The sequence below is a fragment of the Rhineura floridana genome, chromosome 22 (assembly GCF_030035675.1).
Source record: "Rhineura floridana isolate rRhiFlo1 chromosome 22, rRhiFlo1.hap2, whole genome shotgun sequence".
Lineage (NCBI taxonomy): Eukaryota > Metazoa > Chordata > Lepidosauria > Squamata > Rhineuridae > Rhineura > Rhineura floridana.
Genome location: NC_084501.1, coordinates 2,582,771 through 2,605,699, shown reverse-complemented (window position 1 = coordinate 2,605,699; position 22,929 = coordinate 2,582,771). Strand labels below are relative to the sequence as shown.

Below are 22,929 nucleotides of genomic sequence, written 5' to 3'. Positions count from 1 at the left end.
CTATGCAGATTATTTCCCACAGCTATCACGTGTGCAGAAGAGGAACGTTTTTTAAAAAGGGAGGGGGGGTGCTGAAACAGAATAAATAGAAGGGAGACAGTTATATCCTTTTGGAGGAGGTCTTTGGGTACAGTCTTCTTCCAGTGATGTATAGTTCTGGAATGCAAGCCACCTCTGATAACATTCAGTACTGGATCCTCTGTTACAAAGATCTAGGCCTTCCACCTAAACTGGAAATTCCAGCCTGGGGAATCCCCCATTTCTGAAAACAAATGTCTTTTCCTGGAAGAAAAATAGTAAACATCCTTGTTTGCCACCCAGGCCACCTGTGTGCAAACAGTCCTGGTCTCTGGGAGTTCCTTGGTTTTACAGCCTGGGCAGGGGCCACCAGGAAGCTGGTTTTCATCAGCAAGATGCTAATAAAGGCAGAGCGAGGGAACCGGACTCTGCAGAAGACCAGAAGTTTTCCATCAAGAGAAGTGAAGCTCCTGATCAGGTAAGCCAGCCATATTGCTTCAAAGCATGATAAAATCCACTCGCTTTAAATAAAGAGAATCCACTGCAGAGCGGTAGGATTTGAAGGGCTGCTGCATGGATTGGCTCTTTCTGGCTAGGAGGACCAAAGTAGAGAAGAGGATGGGCATCAGTGACCCAATCCCCACATTCTTTACACTTGGGCAAAAAGCAGCAGCAGCAACAGCAGGCAGGTGGGGCCCTGATTGGTATTTATGATGGCTGTTGTTATTCCTGCTGGTTCTGATTGGTGGTGTCTGTTGTTAATACTACTAGGTTGTTAGCATTAGTGGCCCACATTGGTAGTATTATTATGATGATCATCCTCATCAGAGGCCCTGATTGGTGGTTTATTAATGAATTAATATATCCACCAAGGCAGTGTTTGAAGTATAATTTAACACATTACAAACAGCAACACCACTTACAAATTTAGAAGACTCTCTTCAAAAGAGGCATTTGCCACTTTTCCTAAATGCCGAGGGATCAGGTAGGGAGTCTGTGGGCAGCAAATGGCATCATCTGGAGGAAACACATTGGTTGCTCATCCTAGTAATGCCTCTGAGATGAGTTCTTTTCTCCCAATGCAAAGGGTATGGCAGAGGGCAGAGTCCTGGGTGGCAGGGCAGGCGGACAAGGGCCAGCTCTATTATTCATTTAATAATTAACTACTTATGAAGTGTCATCAACATGTCCAGTACTTTACAGGAAAACAACAAGGAATTTCCTTGGCCAGAGAAGTTTGCCCTCTGAAATTTGACAAGGGGCAAACAGCAGAGGAAAGTGTGAGGGTAAACTAGGCCGGCAGTTCAGTGACACCCACATCATTTCAGAAGGGAATGAAAGAGTATTATGACAGGCTTTACTGAAAGGAGAGATTAGGACAGAAAAAAGCATCATCCAAAGATTTTCTGGGAGGCAGAGACAATCAAATGGTATACCAGCTGTTTGTTTGCCATCCTAGGATGGGAAAATTTTGATGCCACCCCCCCCCCAACATGATGAACTGCATAACCCGGGGTGGGGAAGCTTTTTCAGGATGAGGGCAAAAAGTTGTCAGGGATCTCATTCCAGTAGAAGGCTGGGGCAGAGGTGACACTATTTCCAATTAAAGCAGGGGTGTATATTTAATTCATAGTAACTTCACTCAAGTTCCACCTTACTTTTTCTCCATAGAGTTTTTTAACAAAGTTTTGGGGGACTGTGTGGAACACCCTTTATCTGTCCTGATTGTGCAAAAGTGAAAATAATTCAGTACTGTAAACAGAAGTATGCAAATAACGTCAATGCAGAAAGTTGAACTGTAATCCCTGCCTTGCAGCTATTTATTTATTTATTACATTTATATACCGCCCCGTAGCTGAAGCTCTCTGGGTGGTTTACAGCAATTAAAAACAATAAAAACAAATATACAAATTTTAAAACACAAAAAACAATTTAAAAACACAATAAAAAAAAGCCTCAGGAGTCAAAAATGCAATTGCATCCCAAAAATTGCAGGGATGACTTTTTGCATAATTGCAAGGAACACAAGGCCATTTTGCCCTCTGTTTTGATTTTAGTAAATTTGCTTATGAATCATAGTCAATTTATTTGTATACCACCTTTTTCATACATGCATCTGTGCTTAAAGTGGTTGACACAAAAAACAGATCAGTCTAAATACAATAGTATAATGACATATCATAAAAGGTGGTAATATCACTCCAACAGAACACTAAACAAAAACTAACCGTTCATAATGCACATCAAAATGTAATTGAGCATATTATTATTGTTATTATTATTATTAAATTTATTAGTCGCCCATCTGGCTGGTAGACCAGCCACTCTGGGTGACGTACAGGATAAAAACAATACATTAAACAGTAAAGTTAAAAACCTACAATAAAAGCCTAGACCATCCCAAAGGCCTTCCTGAAGAGCCAGGTCTTCAAGGCCCGGCGGAAGCTTATCATAGAAGGGGCATGACGGAGATCATTTGGGAGAGAGTTCCATAGGGTGGGGGCCACTATTGAAAAAGCCCTCTCTCTGGTCCTCACCAGTCTAGCTGTTTTAACTGGTGGGATCGAGAGAAGGTCTTCTGAGGCTGATCTTGTTGAGCGGCATCCCTGATAAGTTAACTGATAGCAAAGTTAAACTCTCCAATTATTTCACATCTAAAAATAGCCCCAAAGCTGATGACCTGGAGCCCAGCACCTCCCTCCAAATCTCTTACACCTCAACCCAAGAGGCCGAGGAGACACAAATGGCTGGAAACGGCAGGAGGGGAGAGTGCAGCTCTTGTGTTCCGGTCCTGCTGGCGGGCTTCCCACGGGCATCCGGTTGGGGAACAGGCCGTAGCTCAGCGGTGGAGCACCTGCTTTGCATGCAGAAGGTCGCACGTTTGATCCCCAACAGCATCTCCAGGCAGGGCTGGAAAAGATTCCCTTCCTGAAATGCTGGAGGGCTGCTGCCAGTCCGTGCAGACACAGCTGAGCTAGATGGACCAGTGGCCTGCCTCTGTATAAAGCAGCTTCCTCTGTTCCGCTGTGAGCCCAGGCTGCTGGATTAGATGGGCCCCCTTTGGCCTGATCCAGCGGGCTCTTCTGATGCGCTTGTGCCGAGGAGTCCCTTCAGGATTCTTCAAGAAGCAGCTCCCGTACGAAGGCTCTTGGGGTGGGAAGTGGGGCAAGGCAGGTGGATGCAGCCATTCCCCTGATGGCCAGCACCCCTGGCAAAGGAAGGAGCTGCAGTTACACACTTTGTACAACATCACAGCCCTTTCCCCTCTCAGCTGCTGATGGGTGGAAGGGGACCCAGAGGGCTGGATGAAATTGGAGGTTTTGGCCCATGGAAGGAGTTCCCCATCCCTCGCGTAACCAACAAATCTATCCACTCAAAACAGCTTTTGACATGAAGGGGACAATTCTGAGCAGAAAAATGGGAGGCAGCTGTGAACAGGGCTAATACAGAACCATCAGCTTGGAAAGACTAGGGGGGTCATCTAGTCTAACCCCCTGCTCAGTGCAGGAATTCTGCAGTGACAGCATCCCAGGCAGATGGTCATCCATCCTCTACTTAAATGCCTCCAGTAAAGGAGAGCATCCTTTTTCTCCACACCTGGAATGGCAAATCACATTGGATTGGATTCTGTTCCAGCCATGATGTTCTGACACATAGCAATTTGGGGCTAAAAAGATCTCAAGATGCGATAAGCTCCATGAGCTGTGCAATTTCTGGGCTGGCAGAGCACACCTCTTCTTTCCCAGGAGTGAGACGGGGGACGCCCCAGGGCACCTGAGATGACAGAGAGGCCTCTAGCTCAACTCTTTCTGTGGCCCTGGGAAACCTGACCAGCATAGATCCTGCCTCTTGCATACAGCTGTTGGCTCAGGCGGTGGTGCCTCATCAAGCAGTACTGTCTGAGGTGCCACATTTGAGCGGGCAGGTGCTTGGGGCTCTGAGAGGGGCAGGATAGGGCAGCCACTCGCTAGCTGGTATCCTGCAGGTGTGATGGACAGCAGCTCCCATCAACCCCTGCCAGTTGGATCAGTGGCTGACAACATGGGGAGGGGGCCAGGTTGGGGAGGACAGGGCTAGAGGGCCACATGAGCCCCCTCTGCTCAGTGCAAGCAGGGGTGGGTGTGATAAACTCCACCTTCCACGCTGCTCTTCCCACCACCGTGAGGGTGGCCAAGTCTGAAGCGTTCAGGTTCCTCTACTCATGCAGACTCTCTGTGTGATTCAGAAGAGATGCAGTTTTGCAGGGACCAATTGCATGGTGATCCTCCCCAAGTGGAGGACGTTGTTGCCCTTCCCCTCCCCTGACACACCAGAGGGGCTTTCGAGTCTAGGGTCTCAGTGCCAGGAGACATAAGCCTCTTAGCTCACTGGGGAGAGGAAGGCTGAAGGTGCAGCACAGTCCGAACAAGCCAGGCCAAGCGCTAGCTCCAAAACATGATCCAGTTGGGCAGCAGCTCAAGTTGAATATGGCAGAGAGTTCTGGCAAGAAGGAACACAGCAAGGAGAGGGCATCAAAGGTCTGTGTTGCTTCCGGCAAGTAGAAGGCTCAAGAGGGAGACCTTGTATCAGGGGACGGCACCCTTTTTGGCCTGGGGGCACATTTCAATGTTCAGAGAGTGCAGTGGGAGCCAGTCACGAAATGGCTATCAAGGGTGTGTGGCACAACACAAAATTAGAGTGCACTCATTGCTGTTCCTCCCCCCCCCCCAACAACCTCATATTTCCCATGGGAAGCCAGCTGTGTCCTACTGATCCTGATCCTACTGAACCCCTTTTTCTCCAATGCCAACTCCGAACCATGATGTTTTAAAGTGTTTTTAGTGTTTCTGTTTGCTGCCCTGGGCTCCTGCTGGAAGGAAGGGCGGGGTATGAACAAAATAATAAATAAATAATAAATAAATAAACCAAAGCCTAGGCTGCCATCCTGTACCCATATTCCACGGAGAAAGCCCCATTCAACACAAAGAGACTTACTTCTGAAGTAGACAGGTGTACAGTTGTCTGTAAGTGAATTTTTAAGGCGTGCCTGGACCTCAGCTCCTGCAACACAAGAGGCATGCCTAAGCCTCTTTGCAAAGTTTCACATTTTGCAGTTGCCATTTGGGGGTTGGAATTCTTTAATATCCACCTGCACATTGTGTAGTAGTATTTGCAGGAAAAAAACCTCTAGGGAGTACTTGATCTCAGTTGACTCTACCACAGGAAATATGTATCCTGGTTGCTAGGGAAAAAGGGAGGGCAAACTATGGAGATTCCAAGGACTGCTAAAAAATAAGATGGATGCAGGAAAACCCCTCTAAAGGGGAGGGCAACACAGCAGCTCCTGAACCACACCCCAACCATAGCTGCTAGTAGTAAAGGAGTTTCAGGGATTTTATACTCATGAGCAGACCCCTTATTCATGAGCCACACAACAACTCTTGGTCCATCGATGCACATGATGCCGTTGCTCTTTGGCCTGGACCTTTTGGCGCCAATGTTCTCAAGGACTGAGGAGGTGGCTCCACTTCCTCCTCTGCTGCCAGTTCCAAGGGTACCCGAGCACGTGCCCCCCAAGGAATCCTCAGCACTGGTTCTAGGGGATCCTGCCTTACTCCTCAAGGTCCTCAAACTGTGGGATGTCTGGTTCATCTTCTGATGACTTTGGGTCTGCCACCAAGCCAGAGCTAAGCATGACACCCACAAGTAGGAGGGCAAGAGGGATGGGGGAACCAGAGCGAGGCTGCTTAGGGCTTATCCACGATGAGCTGGATGGCTGTAGCAGAAGTGTTTTGATTCGGCAGGTATGGCTGGGATAGTGGAAGAGCATGCATTCAACAGTGTATTACACTCCTCCTGTAAAGGTTGATGGGGATTGATTCAAACCAAGTGATGAACTGTACTGTTATGTGTGGGCTGGCTTAACGTGTGGACCCTGCCTGATGTACTGATCTGTCATTTTACTTAAGTGCTCAGTGCCCTTCGTGGGCCACCACTCCTGAAGGGCGAGCTTTCCCTGCCATTAACTACCTGACCCTCCAATTGTCACCCACAGGAAGACTCCTCCATGAAGCCATTTGCTCTCCTGATTCTACTGCTGGCTGGCCTCCCACAAGGGAAACTGTGTGGTAAGTGGGTGCTGGTGGTGGGGTCAGGCTGATGTTTTTGTGGGAGGAGGAGGTTGTCTTGAAACCATGTACATGGCCTGTGACATGCAGGAAAGCTTGGTGCAAAATCTTATTGCTTTGGAAGGTACCCCAAAGGTCAACTAGTCTAACCCTCTTCCAGTGCAGGAGTTGCATTACTACAGCATCCAGTGATAGGTAGCTATCTAGCCTCTGCTTTAGAACCTCTAGCAAAGGAGAGCCCACCACCTTCCCACGCTGTCTGCCTCACTGTTGAACAGCTTTCACCATCAGGAGACCCTTCCTATGGTGGAGTCTTGATCCTTTCTAGGAACAGAGGAAACTGCCTTATATTGAGTCACACCATTGGTCCGTTTAGCTCACTACTGTCTACACTGGCTGGCAGTGGCTGTCCAGGGTTTCAGGCAGGAGTCTCCCCCCGCCCTACCTGGAGATGCTGGCAATTGCACCTGGCACCTTCTGCATGCAAGGCAGGTGCTCTAGCCACTGTAACCTTGTACTCTGAATCTGTTGGTTGGGTCCCACCTTCCGGAGCCACAGAAAATAAATTGCTCCATCTTCTATGTGTCAGCCCTTCAAATATTTCTTGGGGATCATTCGTGACCAAATAAGATTGTCTTCCAAAATAAAGTCTTTAACAAAAGATCTGTCTGAATCTGTATCCACCGCCGATGTACCAGTTCATGACTAGGGGCTTCTGGATTTCACAGTCCTGCCCCCGTCGCCATTTGCCAATCGCCATGGGACTTTTGTTATGGAAGATGCCTGTGCGTGAATTTGTTTTATGTGGGGAGATCAGCACACCACGATCAACACACCATCTTGACAGAAAAAGGCTTTGATCCAATGGCATGGGTACCATGACGATTGGAAGTCCCTTATCTGCTGCAGCCTTCATCCGCCTTCACAGCCGTTGTAACATACACATTGTTATCCTCCGCCTGTTCTGCCATTGAGGACATTCTTGGATCGTTCTTTGTTTGGTTCCTCTCCCTTGACCTGAACGCCATAGGTGACCCTGCTGGGAGTACATGAATCCCGACGGCATCGCTCACAGGGTTCATTGGAACATGCAAGCCCACTCACCACTACAAGGCGACGATCTAGCGAGGGGTCAAATATTTAAAGATGGCTGTCATAATCCCTCTTAATTGTCTCAGATGGTTAAAGAAGGCTTATCATATCACCTTGTAGTTATCTCTTCTCCAGACTAAGCATACCAGACTCCATTCTAGGACTTGGTCTCCAGGTCCTTAACCATCTTGTCTGCCTTCCTCTGGACACTTTCCAGTTTGTCAATATCGTTCTTCAGCTGTGGTGTCCAGAACTCAACACAGTACTTGGGTGACGCTTGACCAAAGCCGAATGGAACAGCAGTATTACCTCTCACGATCTAGGCACTCTACTTCTGTTGATGCAACCTAGAGTTGCATTAGCCTTTTTTTGCCACCATATCCCACTGCTGACTCATGTTTAGCTTATCTATTAGAACCCTTGGGCCCTTTTCATGTGTCAAGACAAGGGTTACCATCCTAGACCCTTTGTCTCTGTAGAAATACTTTTTGATAGTTTTGGCCCAGTTCTCCATCCTGTAGCGATCATCCTGGATCCTACTTCAATCTTCCAACTTCAATCCATCACCTGTGTGTTTTATGAGCATTCCCTCCACTCTTTTGTCCAAGTCATTTGGTAAGAAAAATGTGTAAGGACATCAGGCCCGGGGCAGAGCCGTGCAGGACCCGACTGGTCACTTCTCTCCAGGCTGATACGGAGTCCTCGATTAGTATGCTTTGCTCCATCAGCCAGCTACAAATCATCTACCCGTTGCACTGTCTGTCCTTCAGTCTACCACCTTGCCGACAAGAATCACCTTGGGGACATTGTTGAGAGCGTTGTTGAAACAAAGATATCCTATGTCCTCAGCATTCCTCTGGTCTACTAGGCTAGTAGTTTAAAAAAACCAAGTAGAGAAAGTTAGTCTGGCGTGTCTTGTTCTTAAGAACTTGATTCAGGCTCTTGATGATTACAGCATTTTTTTCTAAATGTTCACAGACTGACTGCTTAATGTTCTTTCCCAGAACCTTTCCTGGTATTGATGTCAGACTGACCAGACAGGGGAGAAATTTGATTTGGCTCACACTTCAATGTGAACTTACTTAATCCATACATTCCAAACAATGCACAAACTAAGAACGCAACTATTCTTCCACTTTTCTGAATTTTGCAATGCAGTTCTCTGATCAAAGATGGAGAATGCGTCCACTAATACACTATTAGGGGAATGTATGCATAAAAATCCATATATTAGTGAAGATAACATATAAAATGCTTTATATTAGTGAAATCGCTTACACAAATGTGTGTATTAGGCAAAATTGCGTACAAAAAGGTGTATATTGGAGAAAATGTGCACTAAAAATGCAGACAACTTGCATAAACAAAAATGAGTTCAAAGTGTCAACAGAACAGGATATGTAACACAGTTGCAGCTAGTCGTGATATTGTGCCTCACCAGAAAGAGAGATGAAAGGAGGTTCTTCCGGATGAGGGTTAACAAAAGAGAAAAAAGGTAAACAACCTTTGTAGAATGTGTCTTGTTTGATTTCTCCCCTAACCAATTTATTATTGTTGTTGTTAATAATAATTCTTTCTCCCAGTAGGAGCCCAGGGCGGCACACAAAAGCACTAAAAACACTTTAAAATATCATAAAAACAGACTGTAAAATATATTAAAACAAAACAACCATTTAAAACATGTTAACGCAAAGCATCTTTAAAAACATTTTTAAAAGCTTTAAAAACATATTTTATCTTTTTTAAAAGAAGGTTTAAAAACATATTAAAAAGCAATTCCAACACAGACGCAGACTGGGATAAGTTCTCTGCTTGAAAGGCTTGTTGAAAGAGGAAGGACTTCAACAGGCATCAAAAAGATAACAGAGATGGTGCCTGTCTAATTTTTAAGGGGAGGGAATTCCAAAGTGTTGGTGCCGCAATACTAAAGTTCTGCTTCCTGTGTTGTGCAGAACAGACCTCCTGGTAAGATGGGATCTGCAGGAGGCCCTCACCTGCAGAGCACAGTGATCAGCTGGGTATATTAAATGTAACTGCCCTTAATTTACAGCTGCTGGGTCCCACATATTATGGGGCAGATAGCAGACAGCATGTGACACCTTTGCTAAAACCTGTGCACTGGCTGCCCACATGTGACAGGGCCAGGTAGCACATGCGCAGCCAATGCAGACGACTGATTGGGCAGTCATTTTCATGGTTATTTTGTACTGCTTTTAACTGGTTTTTTTGTTTTGTGTTATTGCATACAATATTATTGTGCACCACCCTGGTATTTTATGAGATAGCAATAAATAAATACATTTGTAAACGAAAGGAAATAAGCCCTCTCCCTGTAAGTACTGGCTATCATTGGTCCTTGTCCTTGGAGGGTGGCCCCTCCTTCCATTCTTCTGCATGTTCCCTTTTAAATCTGAGGTCAACAGAGTGTGCCTTATGCAGCCACCTGAGTTTCATAAGATGACTCCAGAAGAACTACCCTTGATGGCAACTGCCCTGCTCCTTCAAACACAGGTTACTGCCACATGGCCCTTGGGTCAGCTTCCTCTGTTTACATCTTTGTTCAACCCCTGCTGTGTACGCAGATTGCAACAGCCGCCTCAGCTCAGTGAAACAAGATGTCCTCAGTATGCTGATGAAATGGGAAGGGGAATCCTGCCTTGCAAACCAGCCACACTGGCCTCAGAAATTTCCCCAGAGCTGCAAAGAAATCAAGAACTCCTCGCCACAAGGGACCACAGGTGAGCAATGAAGTGGCTGCTCCACAGACTCAGGTGAAACTGCAGCACAGACAGCTGGTATCTGGATGTAGGGACTCAAATACCATAAAACTGATCTATCATATTGCCTTGATCTTCTCCTTCGACGCAGATGGATTGTATTTCCTGTCCACGGAAGACGGAGAGATCTACCAGACCTTCTGTGACATGACCACCAATGGAGGGGGCTGGACTTTGGTGGCCAGCATCCACGAGAACAACATGTATGGGAAATGCACTGTGGGCGATCGCTGGTCCAGCCAGCAGGGCAGTGACGCCAACAACCCCGAAGGAGATGGAAACTGGTCCAACAATTCCACCTTTGGGTCAGCCATAGCCTCCACAAGCGATGACTACAAGGTGAGCACTTCTAGGTCGTGATGCAATTGGCAGATGAGACGGGAGGAGAGGCTCACCGTACAATCCTATGTGTGCCTTCTCAGAAGTCTACTGCTTGGGTTCAACGGGGCTTAGTTCGGGGTAGGTAGGCATAGGACTGCATCCTCCATATCCCAACTGGGTCACTTTTCTACCTGTAGCTAAAGCATCCTCAACCAACTCATAATCTGACCTTTCCTGGAAAGTGTCCGCGGGAGGAGATTCTTACAGTTTTCCGAACTTTTAACCTAAATGAAACATCCTTCTGTTTCACTCCTGGTTCAGTTTGTTCGAGGCCCATAAGTTAGTGAAGAAATTGATAGAGTATGTCTTGTTTTGTGGGACAAAGTCAGGGCTGGTGCCAGGAGTGACTGGGCCCTTGGGCACCAGCCTGCCCGGGCCCACGGGGCCATTTACTCCAACACCCCCTCCCGATACAGGCAGCATGGAACTTACGCAACAGGTAGGTGAGGCAGGCAGGCTTATTTCAGCCCACACCTCCGTTCCTTTCTCTCTGACAGGCAGCATTGGGAGATGAGGTTTCAGACCTTTGGCCCCTCACTTGTGGAGTGCCACAGGGTTCTATCCTCTCTCCCATGCTAGTTAACATCTATGTAAAACCGCTGGGAGCCATCATCAGGAGTTTTGGGCTGCGGTGTCACCAATATGCTGATGACACGCAGCTCTGTCTCTCTTTTAAATCCTCACCGGAGTTGGCTGTGGAGACCTTGTCCAAGTGCCTGGAATCCGTGAGTGGGTGGATGGGAAGGAACAGGCTGAAGCTCAATCCTGATAAGACCGAGGTGCTACTTGTGGGCGACAGGGGAAGGTTGGGTGTTGCTGACCTGAGGCTTAATGGGGTGAGACTACCCCTGAAGGATCAGGTCCGCAGCCTCAGGGTTGTTCTTGATTCCAAGCTGTCCATGGAGGCTCAGATTTCGGCAGTGAGCTGGGCAGCTTGGTATCAACTGCACCTCATACGGAGGCTGCAACCCTACTTCCCTATTCACCAGCTCCCACTGGTGGTACATGCCCTGGTCACCTCTCGATTAGACTACTGTAATGCCCTCTACGTGGGGTTACCCTTGAAAACGGTCCGGAAACTACAACTGGTGCAGAATGCGGCGGCTCGTTTACTTACAAACAGCTGCCACTGTGAACACATCACGCCAGTGTTATTTCATGTACATTGGCTTCCAGTTGTCTTCCAGGCCCAATTCAAGGTGTTGGTGTTAACCTTTAAATCCCTATACGGTCTTGGCCCAGTCTACCTGAAGGAGCACCTCCAGTACCACCAATTAAGCCGCCTGACTAGATCAGCCATGCAGGGCCTTCTCTCAGTCCCACCAACGAAAACAGCTAGGTTGGTGGGGACTAGAGAGAGGGCATTCTCAGTGGCGGCCCCCACTCTCTGGAACTCCCTCCCGTTTGATCTTCGCCATGCCCCTTCCCTGGATACATTCCGCCGAGCCTTAAAAACCTGGCTCTTTGGACAGGCCTTTGGGATCTCCGGGGTGGGTTAATTTTTTCATGATTTTAAAATTATTATTGATTGCCCTATATTGTTTCTATACTGCTGCTATTTAGAATGGTTATTGTTGACTGCATTGTATTTTACTCTGTATTTATATTGTATTATATTGTATTTTATTGAATTTTAATGTGTACGTCGCCTAGAGTGGCTTCGGCCAGATAGGCGGCACAAAAATTAAATTTTACTTACTTACTTACTCCTGTATAAGGGGAGCCTAGGACCTGCCATTCTGCAGCAGCGTCAAGTTGCATGACTTCAGACTGCTGCGAATTGCAGAATGGGAGCTCCACCCTCCCACCCTCAGGAGGGGCCCTGCTTGGTTGCAGGGCCCCCCGGCCAGGGCCCAACATAGCCGCCCACTGGAGCTGGACAAAGTGGGTAGAGAAAACTTTTTCTCCCTCTCTCATAATACTGTAACGTGAGGAACTGATGAGCTGTATATGCAGATCAGACAACAGAAATTCTTTGCAAAATGGGACTGTTGTTGTTATTATGTCCCACCCTTCTTTGCAAAGAAGTCCAGGATGGCAAACACATATGTGGCAAAACAATTAAAACATCTAAAAACAATTCCAATACTGATGCAGACTGGGAACATCAGTCAGGGTACATCCTGTGTCTTTGGCTCTGATCGCTTTGAAAGAGGATCGGACAGATGGAGAATGAAGTGGGAGACTGCTTTGGACGATTCATATTCAGACAGCCAAATTTTAGGATTGCATACACTATTTGTGAGAATTATTTTCTCTGGAGACGGCCACTTCCCAGTGAGACATACATGGTTTCCGTTCTCCTGGCATCTCAGGTGCCCTGCTGCCGTGGGTGTAGACTAGATCTCTCCCTCTCCCTCCCTCCCTCCCTGCCAAGAACCTCTTTGCTGTGGGTAGATCAGGCATCGCTCCACTCACAGCTGGGACTCTGAATTTTTCTTCAGGGTCTCTTCACACCCCCAGACAGTGTCCACGTTTCTCAGAGCCAGTTGTATCCTGTACGCTCAACCTGTCTGGGTCCCAGACAGGTCCCACTGGGAAAGAGTGAATCGGTAGACCTTGCCTCCTCCCAATAGGTCTACTAAAGTGGGAATGCCTGGCATTATCCCTTCACTGTTTCTCAATGGGTAGACCTGGTGTCCTGGCTGCTGGAAAGCACGTCTACCAAAATGGGCAGGCCTGGTCACCATGCATGACTTCCAATGGAGATGAATTTGACTGACTGAACCGAGAAGTGCTTCCTGGAGCAGGGAAGCTTGGCAACCAGAGGCCTGCCTGGATCAGGGGCAGGATCTGTAAGCTCTGCCTATGAAGTAGAACCTCCAGATTCAAAAGCTGTATACCACTAAATACCAGCTGCTACGGAGCAACTCTTGCCTGTGGGCTCTCAGAGTAGGCATGTGGTTGGCCACTGTGGGAAACAAGTCTGTCGCTCTGCAGAAGAGCACATCCTTTGCACGCATGCATGCATCTCTCCGGCTTGTTCTTCAGCACCTCCAGGTGAAGTATGTTGGCTCACAGGGTCAGGAAAGACCCTCCCCACCAACGCCAGTCAGCAGAGACAATACTGGCTTGAATGGATCAGCCTATTTCATAAATAAATGCATTTGGAACTGTGTCACAAAATTCAGGGATGTGTGAAATCTGAAGGACAAATCAGATGAGCCTGGGAAGTGTGGATCAAGCCACTTTCTGCCATCTCACAGAAAAGCATCCTCAAATGGCCAGACTCCTTGAGTCTAAGGCGTCTTCTTGAGGTACCACACAGCTGAGCCCTGTTCTCCTCACCTATGGAAGCAAGCAAATCCCTCAGCAAGCCACAGCCTGCCCTGCTCTGGCGTCTCAAGCAGGCACACTTGTGAAGCGACTTTCACGGTTTCTCTTTTTCAGCAGCTTAGCAGGTGGCTTGATTTCACAGCAGTGAAACAAGTGTCCATGTTACAGGGCAGTTGAAACAGGCTTATGGGGAGGGAGGGATGGGGAGAGCCAGGGCCAGGCCTCTAGGGCCCATGCCCCATATGCAAGGCATGTCAAGATGCCCTCTTATCTCTCCCCCACACCCCATCCCAGCATCAACCTCTGGTGGATAGGGAAATGTTTCAGAGACATCCCCCTGAAAGGCAAAATCAGGGAGAAAGTGTTGGAAGTGGGGCAAGAGCAACTCCTGTTTTGTTCTTTTGTTTGATCTCCATAGGGAAGATAGAGCTCGGGTCCTCCAGATGGACAGGCTTGTTTACCTTTACCTGTGATGCTCTGACTGACTTCCTTCTGTCGCTAGACTGTGAAGTCTTTAGGGAAGCTTACCTGCCCCTCCTCCTTCCGCCCTTTCCAACTCCTTTGTCCTCTGACCGTCCGTCCGGGAGTGAGGAGACATCCCTTTGTCTCTGCTCTCTCCAAGCATGGGGCTAACTCCCACACCTGGGTGTTATGCCTCCAACTTAGTTAGTTAGTTAGAACTAGGCATGCCTTTCTATCTACTATGTATTTCTCAAAGTAGCTTTTCTTATTTTACTAAGTCTCCAGTCTCAGTGATCCTCATGCAGGGTAAAAGCCTGCTTTCTTAGGCAAACACACGCACACGCTGGCACACTCGCATTTCAACATCTGCTGTTACTCTCTGCTGCTGTAGTGCTGCTTTAAACGAAATTAAGCAACACAACTACACACAGCGCAACAGAAAAGGAGACTGATTTTGTGTGCCAGGGAACACCGACTATCCCTGGCTGCAATGCCTGTTGCTGTCCCTGGGTCTGACCTTTTCTTTCTGGCCACTGCCCTGGCCAGCACATGGATAGTGTCCACCCAAACTAGTGGAACTTAGATGTACCTACAAGGGGGAAGTATGAATGAAATGGCTGCTCCTCAAGAGTGTGGCATCCCCAAAGGGTCTCCAATTACTGTAAAATATCCCCCTTTTAAAAAAAATCTTCTTTCCTCCCCTCTAATACACCTGGGTCCCTTTCTTCCCAGAATCCTGGCTATTACAATCTTGACGCCGGAGATCTGGCCATATGGCACGTCCCCAACAACACCCCCATGAAGGAATGGCAAGGGGCTTCGCTCTTGAGATACCACACCGAAACTGGATTCTTGGCTACACTAGGAGGGAACTTGCTCAGGCTTTACCAGGTAACAATGGCTTCCATTTCTGCCTGCTGACTCAACATCTGGGCCCCAGGTGGGCATGAGCAGGCCAGGAGAGCGTAAGATGGGTGGGTTGTTCCCCCTTTTCTTACACAATGACTGACCCTCCCATGCCCTGGATCTGCTCTGGGGTCCTGGACTGAGAGTAATTACAAGAATTTTGAATGCTCTTTCCTCCCTTAATGGACCTTTTGCATCTGAGCACAAGCAACACCACAAACCCAAAGCAAGCATCAGATCTTGGCTTGCTTCTCTTCTCAGAGGTACCCGGTGAAATATGGCATTGGCAGATGTCAAACAAACAATGGCCCAGCTGTACCTGTCGTCTACGATGCCGGGAATGCCCAGAACACATCTGGCTATTACTCTCCAAATGGTCGAGGTAAGGCTTTCTTCACTCGGCCAGACTCGGCAGTGAAGCTGACCAAGGATCCCAAAGGGGGGAGTTGTTGGTAAGGCCCTGTTGCTCAACCCGCACAGGACACTTTGTAAATGGGACTAAGGCGCTTTGCCAGCTGCGGCTTCATCTGCTGGAGAGCTGCGATACTTATTTATATTTATTTATTTATTAAATTTATATACCGCCTGACTAGCAATAGCTCTCTGGGCGGTAAACATAGAAATACAAAGCATAAAAGATACAATAAATAACACAATATGATACAAAATAACACAATCTAAATCAATGCAGTGACATTTTAAATTTAAATCAATTTAGATTAAAATGCTTCGGAGAATAAGAAGGTTTTAACCTGGCACCGAAAGGAAAGCAGCGTCGGCGCCAAGCGCACCTCCTCGGGGAGACTATTCCACAATTCGGGGGCCACCACTGAGAAGGCCCTAGATCTTGTCATCACCCTCCGGGCCTCCCTGTGAGTTGGAACCCGGAGGAGGGCCTTCGTAGTAGAACGTAGTGTACGGGCGGGTTCATATCGGAAGAGGCGTTCCGCAAGGTATCGTGGTCCCGCACCGTATAAGGCTTTATAGGTTAATACCAACACTTTGAATCTAGCCCGGAAACATATTGGCAGCCAGTGCAAGCGGGCCAGAACAGGTGTTATATGCTCAAACCGCTTTGTTCTTGTTAGCAGTCTGGCTGCCGCGTTTTGCACTAGCTGTAGCTTCCGAACTGTCTTCAGAGGTAGCCCTACGTAAAGCGCATTGCAGTAATCCAAACGCGAGGTTACCAGAGCATGTACCACTGATGTAAGGTCCTGTTTACTCAAATAGGGACGTAGTTGGGCTACCAACCGAAGTTGGTAAAACGCATTCCTAACCACCGAGGCTACTTGAGCCTCAAGTGAGAGGGAAGAGTCTAAAAAGACTCCCAGACTACGAACCCGGTCCTTTAGGGGGAATGTAACCCCCGTCCAGGACAGGGCATATATCCACCATCCGATCAGAGAACCCGTCCACCAACAGCATCTCAGTCTTATCTGGATTGAGCTTCAGTTTAACTCTCATCCAGTCCATTATCGCGGCTAGGCAACGGTTCAGCACATCGACAGCCTCACCTGGAGGAGATGAAAAGGAGAAGCAGAGCTGCGTGTCATCAGCATACTGATGACAACGCACTCCAAAGCTCCTGATGACCTTACCCAACGGCTTCATGTAGATATTAAAAAGCAGGGGGGACAAAACTGACCCCTGCGGGACCCCATATTGGAGAACCCACGGTGTCGAGCAATGTTCCCCAAGCACTACCTTCTGAAGACGGCCCGCCAAGTAGGAGCGGAACCACTGCCAAACAATACCTCCAACTCCCAACTCCCCGAGCCTCTCCAGAAGTTTGCCTTAGTTGGTAATTGTCCAGAAGACAAAATACGTTTGCAATGAGTGTTTGGGTTGCAACAGGGCAACTGAGGCTCAAGGTAGGATAGCAGCAGCAGAGCTGTGGGATGGAAGGAACTGGATCGCTGGATTTCAAAAAAACAGAACAGGAATGACTTAAAGGTCAGAAAGGTTGGGTGGGGCTGGGGTGCTACCCCACCCCAAAACTGGGGTTGCCTGGCTGATTTTCTTCCTTGGTGGGGGTTGCGTCTAGCATTGGAGCTCTACAGGGAGAACACATGGGAGGGAGGGACGAAAAGGTTGAGCACCAATCCCTTCCCCACCCCTTTAGAGCCTTACATTGACCTGACCCAATCGGAATTCAGCAAAACCCTCAAATGTGGGCCATGCCACGGCAACATCTAGTTAAAGCCTTCTCTGAGTCATTTTAATTAGCAATGGGTGCGCTCCCCTTGGCTTAGTCTGGAATGTGTCTCAACATATCAAGCTGTTTTCCAAAAACTATCTGAAAATAGCTCATTTCCTCCACACAAGGCAAGCCCAATTCCAAGTTCAGATGCTCTTGTGCTTCCCAGTGATAGCCTTGACTGAGCGTCAAGAGCTGCACCGGCGCCTTGTGTTTCTGGGCTGCTGAAATGAATCATAGAATAGTGCATTGACATTATTTGCATTCTTCTGCTGAGAGTACTGAGTTCTTTTCACCTTTTGCAAAATCAGGACAGATAAAGGGTGTTCCACCCCCCCAATAAAATTTTGTTTAAAAAACTTTGTGAAGAAAATGTAAGGTGGAACTTGACTGGAGTTACTATGAATTAAATAGATGTCCCTGTTTTAATTGGAAATCAGTGTGGGTGAGTGCCTTTACCTCTGTTCACTACTGAAATGTGATCCCTGAAAACCTTCCGTCAAGGTTATGGGACTCCTATCCTGAAAAAGATCCTCCGTGGTGCAGAGTGGTAAGCGGTGGTAATGCAGCCAAAAGATCTGCTCACGGCCGGAGTTCAATTCCAACGGAAGGAGGAAGTCGAATCTCCGGTAAAAGGGGTTGAGGTCCACTCAGCCTTCCATCCATCTGTGGTCGGTAAAATGAGTAACCAGCATACGCTGGGGGGTAAAGAAAGGCCAGGGATGGACCTGGCAATCCCACCCCATATATACGGTCTGCCTAGTAAATGTCACAAGATGTCACCCTAAGAGTCAGAAACGACTTGCACTATAAGTGCGGGGAAACCTTTACCTTTTTATCCTGGAAAAGCTTCCGCGCTCCGGGTTATCATAGAATAATAGAATTGGGAGGGTCCTATGAGGCCATCCAATCCAACCCCCTGCTCAGTGCAGGGATCCAGTTTAAGGCATCCTTGATAGGTGCCTGTCCAACTGCCTCCTGAATGCCTCCAGCACTGGAGACCCCACCATCTCCATTGGTTCTGTTGCCTACTACCGACTCTAACAGTTTGGAAGTTTTTCCTGACCAGCTTCCTGTAACTTGAGCCCATTATTCTGTGTCCTGCACTCTGGGACGAGCGAAAAGAGATCCTGGCTCTCCTCTGGGTGGCAACCTTTCATGTACTTGAAGAGTGCTAGCCTATCTCCCCTCACTCTTCTCTCCTCCAGGCTAAACATGCTCAGAGATGAACTCCACCAGGTCCAGGCTGCCGCAGCTTTCCAGCTGGTTTGGGTGCATTTCAAGGGCATGGGCGGGCGTGGGCGGGCATGGGCGGGCGTGGGCAGGCATGGGTGGGCGTGGGTGGGCATGGGTGGGCATGGGGTCCTGCAAATCAAGGCATCCACTGACCTTCCTCTAAGACACCCCCTTTCAGCTCCCTCTGCTGTTGGGACACTGATAGGGCTGGCTGGTGGCTGCTGCTGCTGGTTTGGGCTCAGGGGTTCTGGAGCATGTTGCCCCTGCGGCATCTTTGGCTGCTGAGAGCAGTTCAGCCTCACAGGGTTCCCAGAGGGGCAGCCTTGAGGGAAGCAGTGCACGGCTCCTCCAGAACAACGGCAGTTGATTCCACGGATCAAGTTGCCCCGTGTTCTTGTTCCTGCTCCTCTGCGGCAGCCACCTCCTCCTCCTCCCTTTTGGCACCCTTCATCTCCGCTCCTCCCTCCGCCCTGCGGCCCACCAATTCCACCCCCATCCTGGCTTCTTTCTTGTTTTATTTATTTATTTATGTATTTATTACCTTTCTATCCCACTTCTCCTGCAAGGAGCTCAAGGTGGCGCATATGGTTCTTCCCCCTCCCGATTTTGTTCCTCACAACAACCCTGTGAGGTAGGTTAGACTGAGAGACCGTGACTGGCCCAACATCACCCAGTAAACTTCATGGCTTGAGTGGGAATTCGGACCCTGGTCTCCCAGGTCCTAGTCCTTTTGCTTGCCCATGGCTGGGCCCACCGTAGTCGTGTGTCTCCTGTGCAGGTGTCTCCTGTTGAGGCTTGTGCTGGCCCTGGGCCCTTCCACTGCCTGATTTCATCACCTCATGGTCCACAGCCTCTTTAGCTCCAGGTCAAGCACCTGAGAGAGACCCTGACCTGGAAGCATTCAAGGGTGACAAGGAGGGAGGGAGGGAGGGAGGAAGTCACATCCGCCCAGATTAGGGATGAGCGAGAATTCAGCTGAATTCAGATTTTGCACCGGATTTTTCAGTAGTCTGCATATTCTCCATCTTTGCAGAGGGATCCTGTTTGCTCCGAATGTCAGTGGCTTTCCCCCAACACCAGAATTTTTCCCTTCAAATATTCCATCTAATATATTGTTCTTTTTATTGATTTTACTCACAGCACAGCAGTGCAGGTTTCTTTCTTCCCTTCCTCTCTCTCTCTCACTCTGTGCCACCCCCTCCACTCAAATAATCCAAGCTCCATGTGAAGGACTCAGGGCTTGCCGTGGGAGTGAGACCCAGGCACTGAGAGCTGCTTTTCTCCTTGCCTTTCCAAAAGGGAAACAGCTGCTTTCTGCTAATGTGAAAACTGACCAGCCTCAGTCACAGTGAAGAAGGAGGAAGTGGCAAAGCCACTTTCCTTTATCAATATTTTCTGTCTTAAAAAATATTTATGCTTTCTTCACAAAGATTGATATTTTCTTTCACAAAGATTGATATTTTCTTTCATTTATCAATATTTTCTTTTAAAGTATCAATATTCTGAAAGAAAATATCACTATTTTGAAAGAGGGGGAGGGTAAAAAACCGGACAGATAAAAGCAGTGGCCAGCAGACAAAGGACGAACTTGAATGGATATATTGCCTGTTAGGTCAACGGAGTGCTTTCGAAGCAGCACCGGCCAAAGGATCCCATCTCTAGTTCAGATACGAATCCTAACTGGAGACACGCTTACATCACTTTGCAGTGTGGATGCTTGTTACGAGCTCGGTTCCTATTCCGAGACAAGCAATTGGCAAGAATTCTATTGGTAAATGCCCCCCCGCATTATAATAACCCCAGGCTTGGCTGACATCCACGATCGATAGTATCAAAAGCTGCTGAGAGGTCCCACAGAACCAACCAGGAGGCCCCCTCCCCGCTGCTGCCCAGCCCTTGGCCCAAAATTGTCTGCCAGAGCACCACAAGCCGTCTCTCCAGTTTCGTCCTTGTTTGTCCTCAGGTGAATTTGTCCCTGGCTTCATGCATTTCCGAGTGTTTAACAACGAGAAAGCTGCCATGGCCCTGTGTGCTGGGGTGAAAGTCACAGGATGCAACACTGAACACGTAAGTCTCCTGGGCCTGGTTAGCCCCGAACCGACTGCTGCCGGCTGTCCTTCGCTCAGGGCCTCTCTTGTGCGTCCTCCCTTTTAGTTAGGAAGAAAACACTGCCGATTCTCTGGCCTTTTTCCTGCTGTGACTCTTCCATCAAATCCTCTACCCCAGGCCGGCATCAGATTGCAGAGAGGGAGCTCCCAGGCACACACCCACTACTACCATGCAGGCCTGCCTGCATGCCCCACCTATCTCTCCCTTGAAGTAAATGCTGCCTGTGCTGTGGGTGCAAGCCTGCCATCAACCGAGATGGAGGCCCAGGTTTCCCTAAGGGGCTGATGCCCCTGCGGCCATCTTGGTTGATGGCAGGCATGCACGCACAGCACAGGCAGGGTTCACTTCAAGGGAAAGGTAGGTGGGTGGGACGTGTGTGCGGGTGCCGGGGCCCGGGGCAGGCTGGTGCCGGCCCTGCCTCTACCCTTCGTTGGCATTCTTGTGATAAAGAGCCTGAGGCCTCATAGGCAGTGAGGACCCACTGAGCACTCGGTGCGTTTACTAAGTTGCTGTTTGTTGCCAGAGCAACAACACGTTGCTGGCTAATTGTTGCATGCCCCACTATTTATCTATTTATTTCATAAAAGCACATCAAGGTGGCTTACAACTTAAAAAGACATCATAGAATTAAAAATCAATAAAAATAATTAAAAACAATAAAAGCATCAATAAATACTGCATTGGAAAAAAAATCATCTTAAAAGGCCTGTCTAAAAAGTTCAGTTTTCAAGTGACGCCTGAAAGAAAGAAGGGATGCCTCCTGCTGAATCTCTGTTGGCAGGGAGTTGCGCAGGGCAGGGCCTGCCTCACTAAAGGCTCGGTCCCTGGTGGAGGCTGGCTGAACCAAACGATGTGTTCTCTCTCAGCTCTCAAGAGTAGCCACCATGTCCCATAGTTGTATTTTGTGCACCAGTATTTTTCTATCCAATCTGTAAAAATTCAGTTTATCCCGAGTTTCATTTTGCCCTTTGGTCCATCGCTCTCCAGTTCACCGAGCACATTTCAGATGCTGATCCTCTGCAGGGTTCGCAGCTCCCCCTAATGTGTATCGCTTGTTTTTCTTTCCCCTAGCACTGCATTGGCGGAGGAGGGTTTTTCCCAGAAGCGAGTCCTCGACAGTGTGGGGACTTTGCCAGCTTTGACTGGGACGGCTATGGGACCCACAAAAGCTGGAGCGCTTCCAAAGAGATAACCGAGTCTGCCGTGCTGCTCTTTTACCGCTGATCCAGAATCCAGAGGGAAGCTGGTGCTGTCGAAACAGACGCACGAGAGCCACAACCCTGAGAATGACAGGACTTTATTTAGGGTGCAGCGGGGCTAAAGAACCTGGGACACCTCCAGGCACTGTTGGACTTCAACTCCCATCAGCTCCAGCCGTCATGGCCCATGGGATGATGGGAGATGGAGGCTCAACAACGGCCCCCACTGGTTCCCTGGTCCTGGACCGCAGAAACCTTCAAAGGCAATTAAAATAAAAAGCCTGAACTGAGGTCTGGTCCCTGTGGGGTTTGTGCGACCTTCTGACTGAGAGTGCTTCCAGGCAGACAGGGGCATCGGCAGCTGGTGTGCTCGATATCCACATGTGCTGATCCTGGCTAAACTTGGTTAAGAGGAGAAGAATTGCCTTGCCAGCCAGCCAGGTGCCTCTGGGAATCCCACAAGCAGAGCATGAAGGCAATAGTCCTCCCTTGATGTTTGACCCCAGCAGTTGGCATTCAGAGGTGGACTGCCTCTGAACATGGAGGTTCTATTAGTCATCCTGGCTAATAGCTATCCTCCTGGCTAATTCCTTCTGGCTAATACCTTTCCTCCTCCATTAATTTGCTGAATTCCCTTCTACTGCCATCTAAAGTAATGCTTGCAGTGGGAAATGACATAATCAGGTCAAGGCAGCAGGACTGGGAGAGACTCTTTGCCTGGGACTGTGCAGAGTTACTGCCAGAGGAAGTGGCACGAGGCTAGAGCAAGAATGGAGGTTTGCATTTCAAAATGAACAGAGCCAATTCACCATTCCCAAATATATGCACAGATTGGAAACACAGCTATGCATCCATCGCGGTCAATGAATCTGTCCGGTTCGGTTCTTTCCATTTCTCAGTTTTCCTACCTTAAGTTCAGTTCTACACATTTTTGCAGCAATTTGCAATTTAAAAAAAATCCTCATGAAAATTCCTCCGCACTTCAGTGTGAATTTCTATTCAGAAACACAGGTTTGTATACAGTTTAGACTAACAGAGACATTTTTGCAAGCAGTTTCCTCTAATATACATGTATGCGGTTTTTACTAATATATTCATTGCTATGCACACCTTTCCCTAATATATTCATTTCTGCAAACATTGTTCAGTTGCAGACTTTCATTGCTATA

The 22,929-nt window shown here is 48.3% G+C and overlaps 1 protein-coding gene across 2 annotated transcripts in view; it reads left to right on the top strand.

The window, feature by feature from the left end:
• LOC133374630 (intelectin-1-like) overlaps window positions 1-22,050 on the top strand; it is a 29,013-nt gene extending 6,963 nt beyond the window's left edge. For both annotated transcript variants that reach the window (XM_061605748.1, XM_061605747.1), the window contains exons 2-9: window positions 322-496; window positions 6,053-6,125; window positions 9,800-9,955; window positions 10,086-10,333; window positions 14,846-15,004; window positions 15,281-15,401; window positions 20,416-20,519; window positions 21,633-22,050. In XM_061605748.1, the coding sequence (XP_061461732.1) occupies window positions 322-496; window positions 6,053-6,125; window positions 9,800-9,955; window positions 10,086-10,333; window positions 14,846-15,004; window positions 15,281-15,401; window positions 20,416-20,519; window positions 21,633-21,785 (1,189 nt within the window). In that variant the 3' untranslated portion in view covers window positions 21,786-22,050. The remainder of the gene's footprint in view (window positions 1-321; window positions 497-6,052; window positions 6,126-9,799; window positions 9,956-10,085; window positions 10,334-14,845; window positions 15,005-15,280; window positions 15,402-20,415; window positions 20,520-21,632) is intronic.
• Window positions 22,051-22,929: the final 879 nt, after the last annotated feature.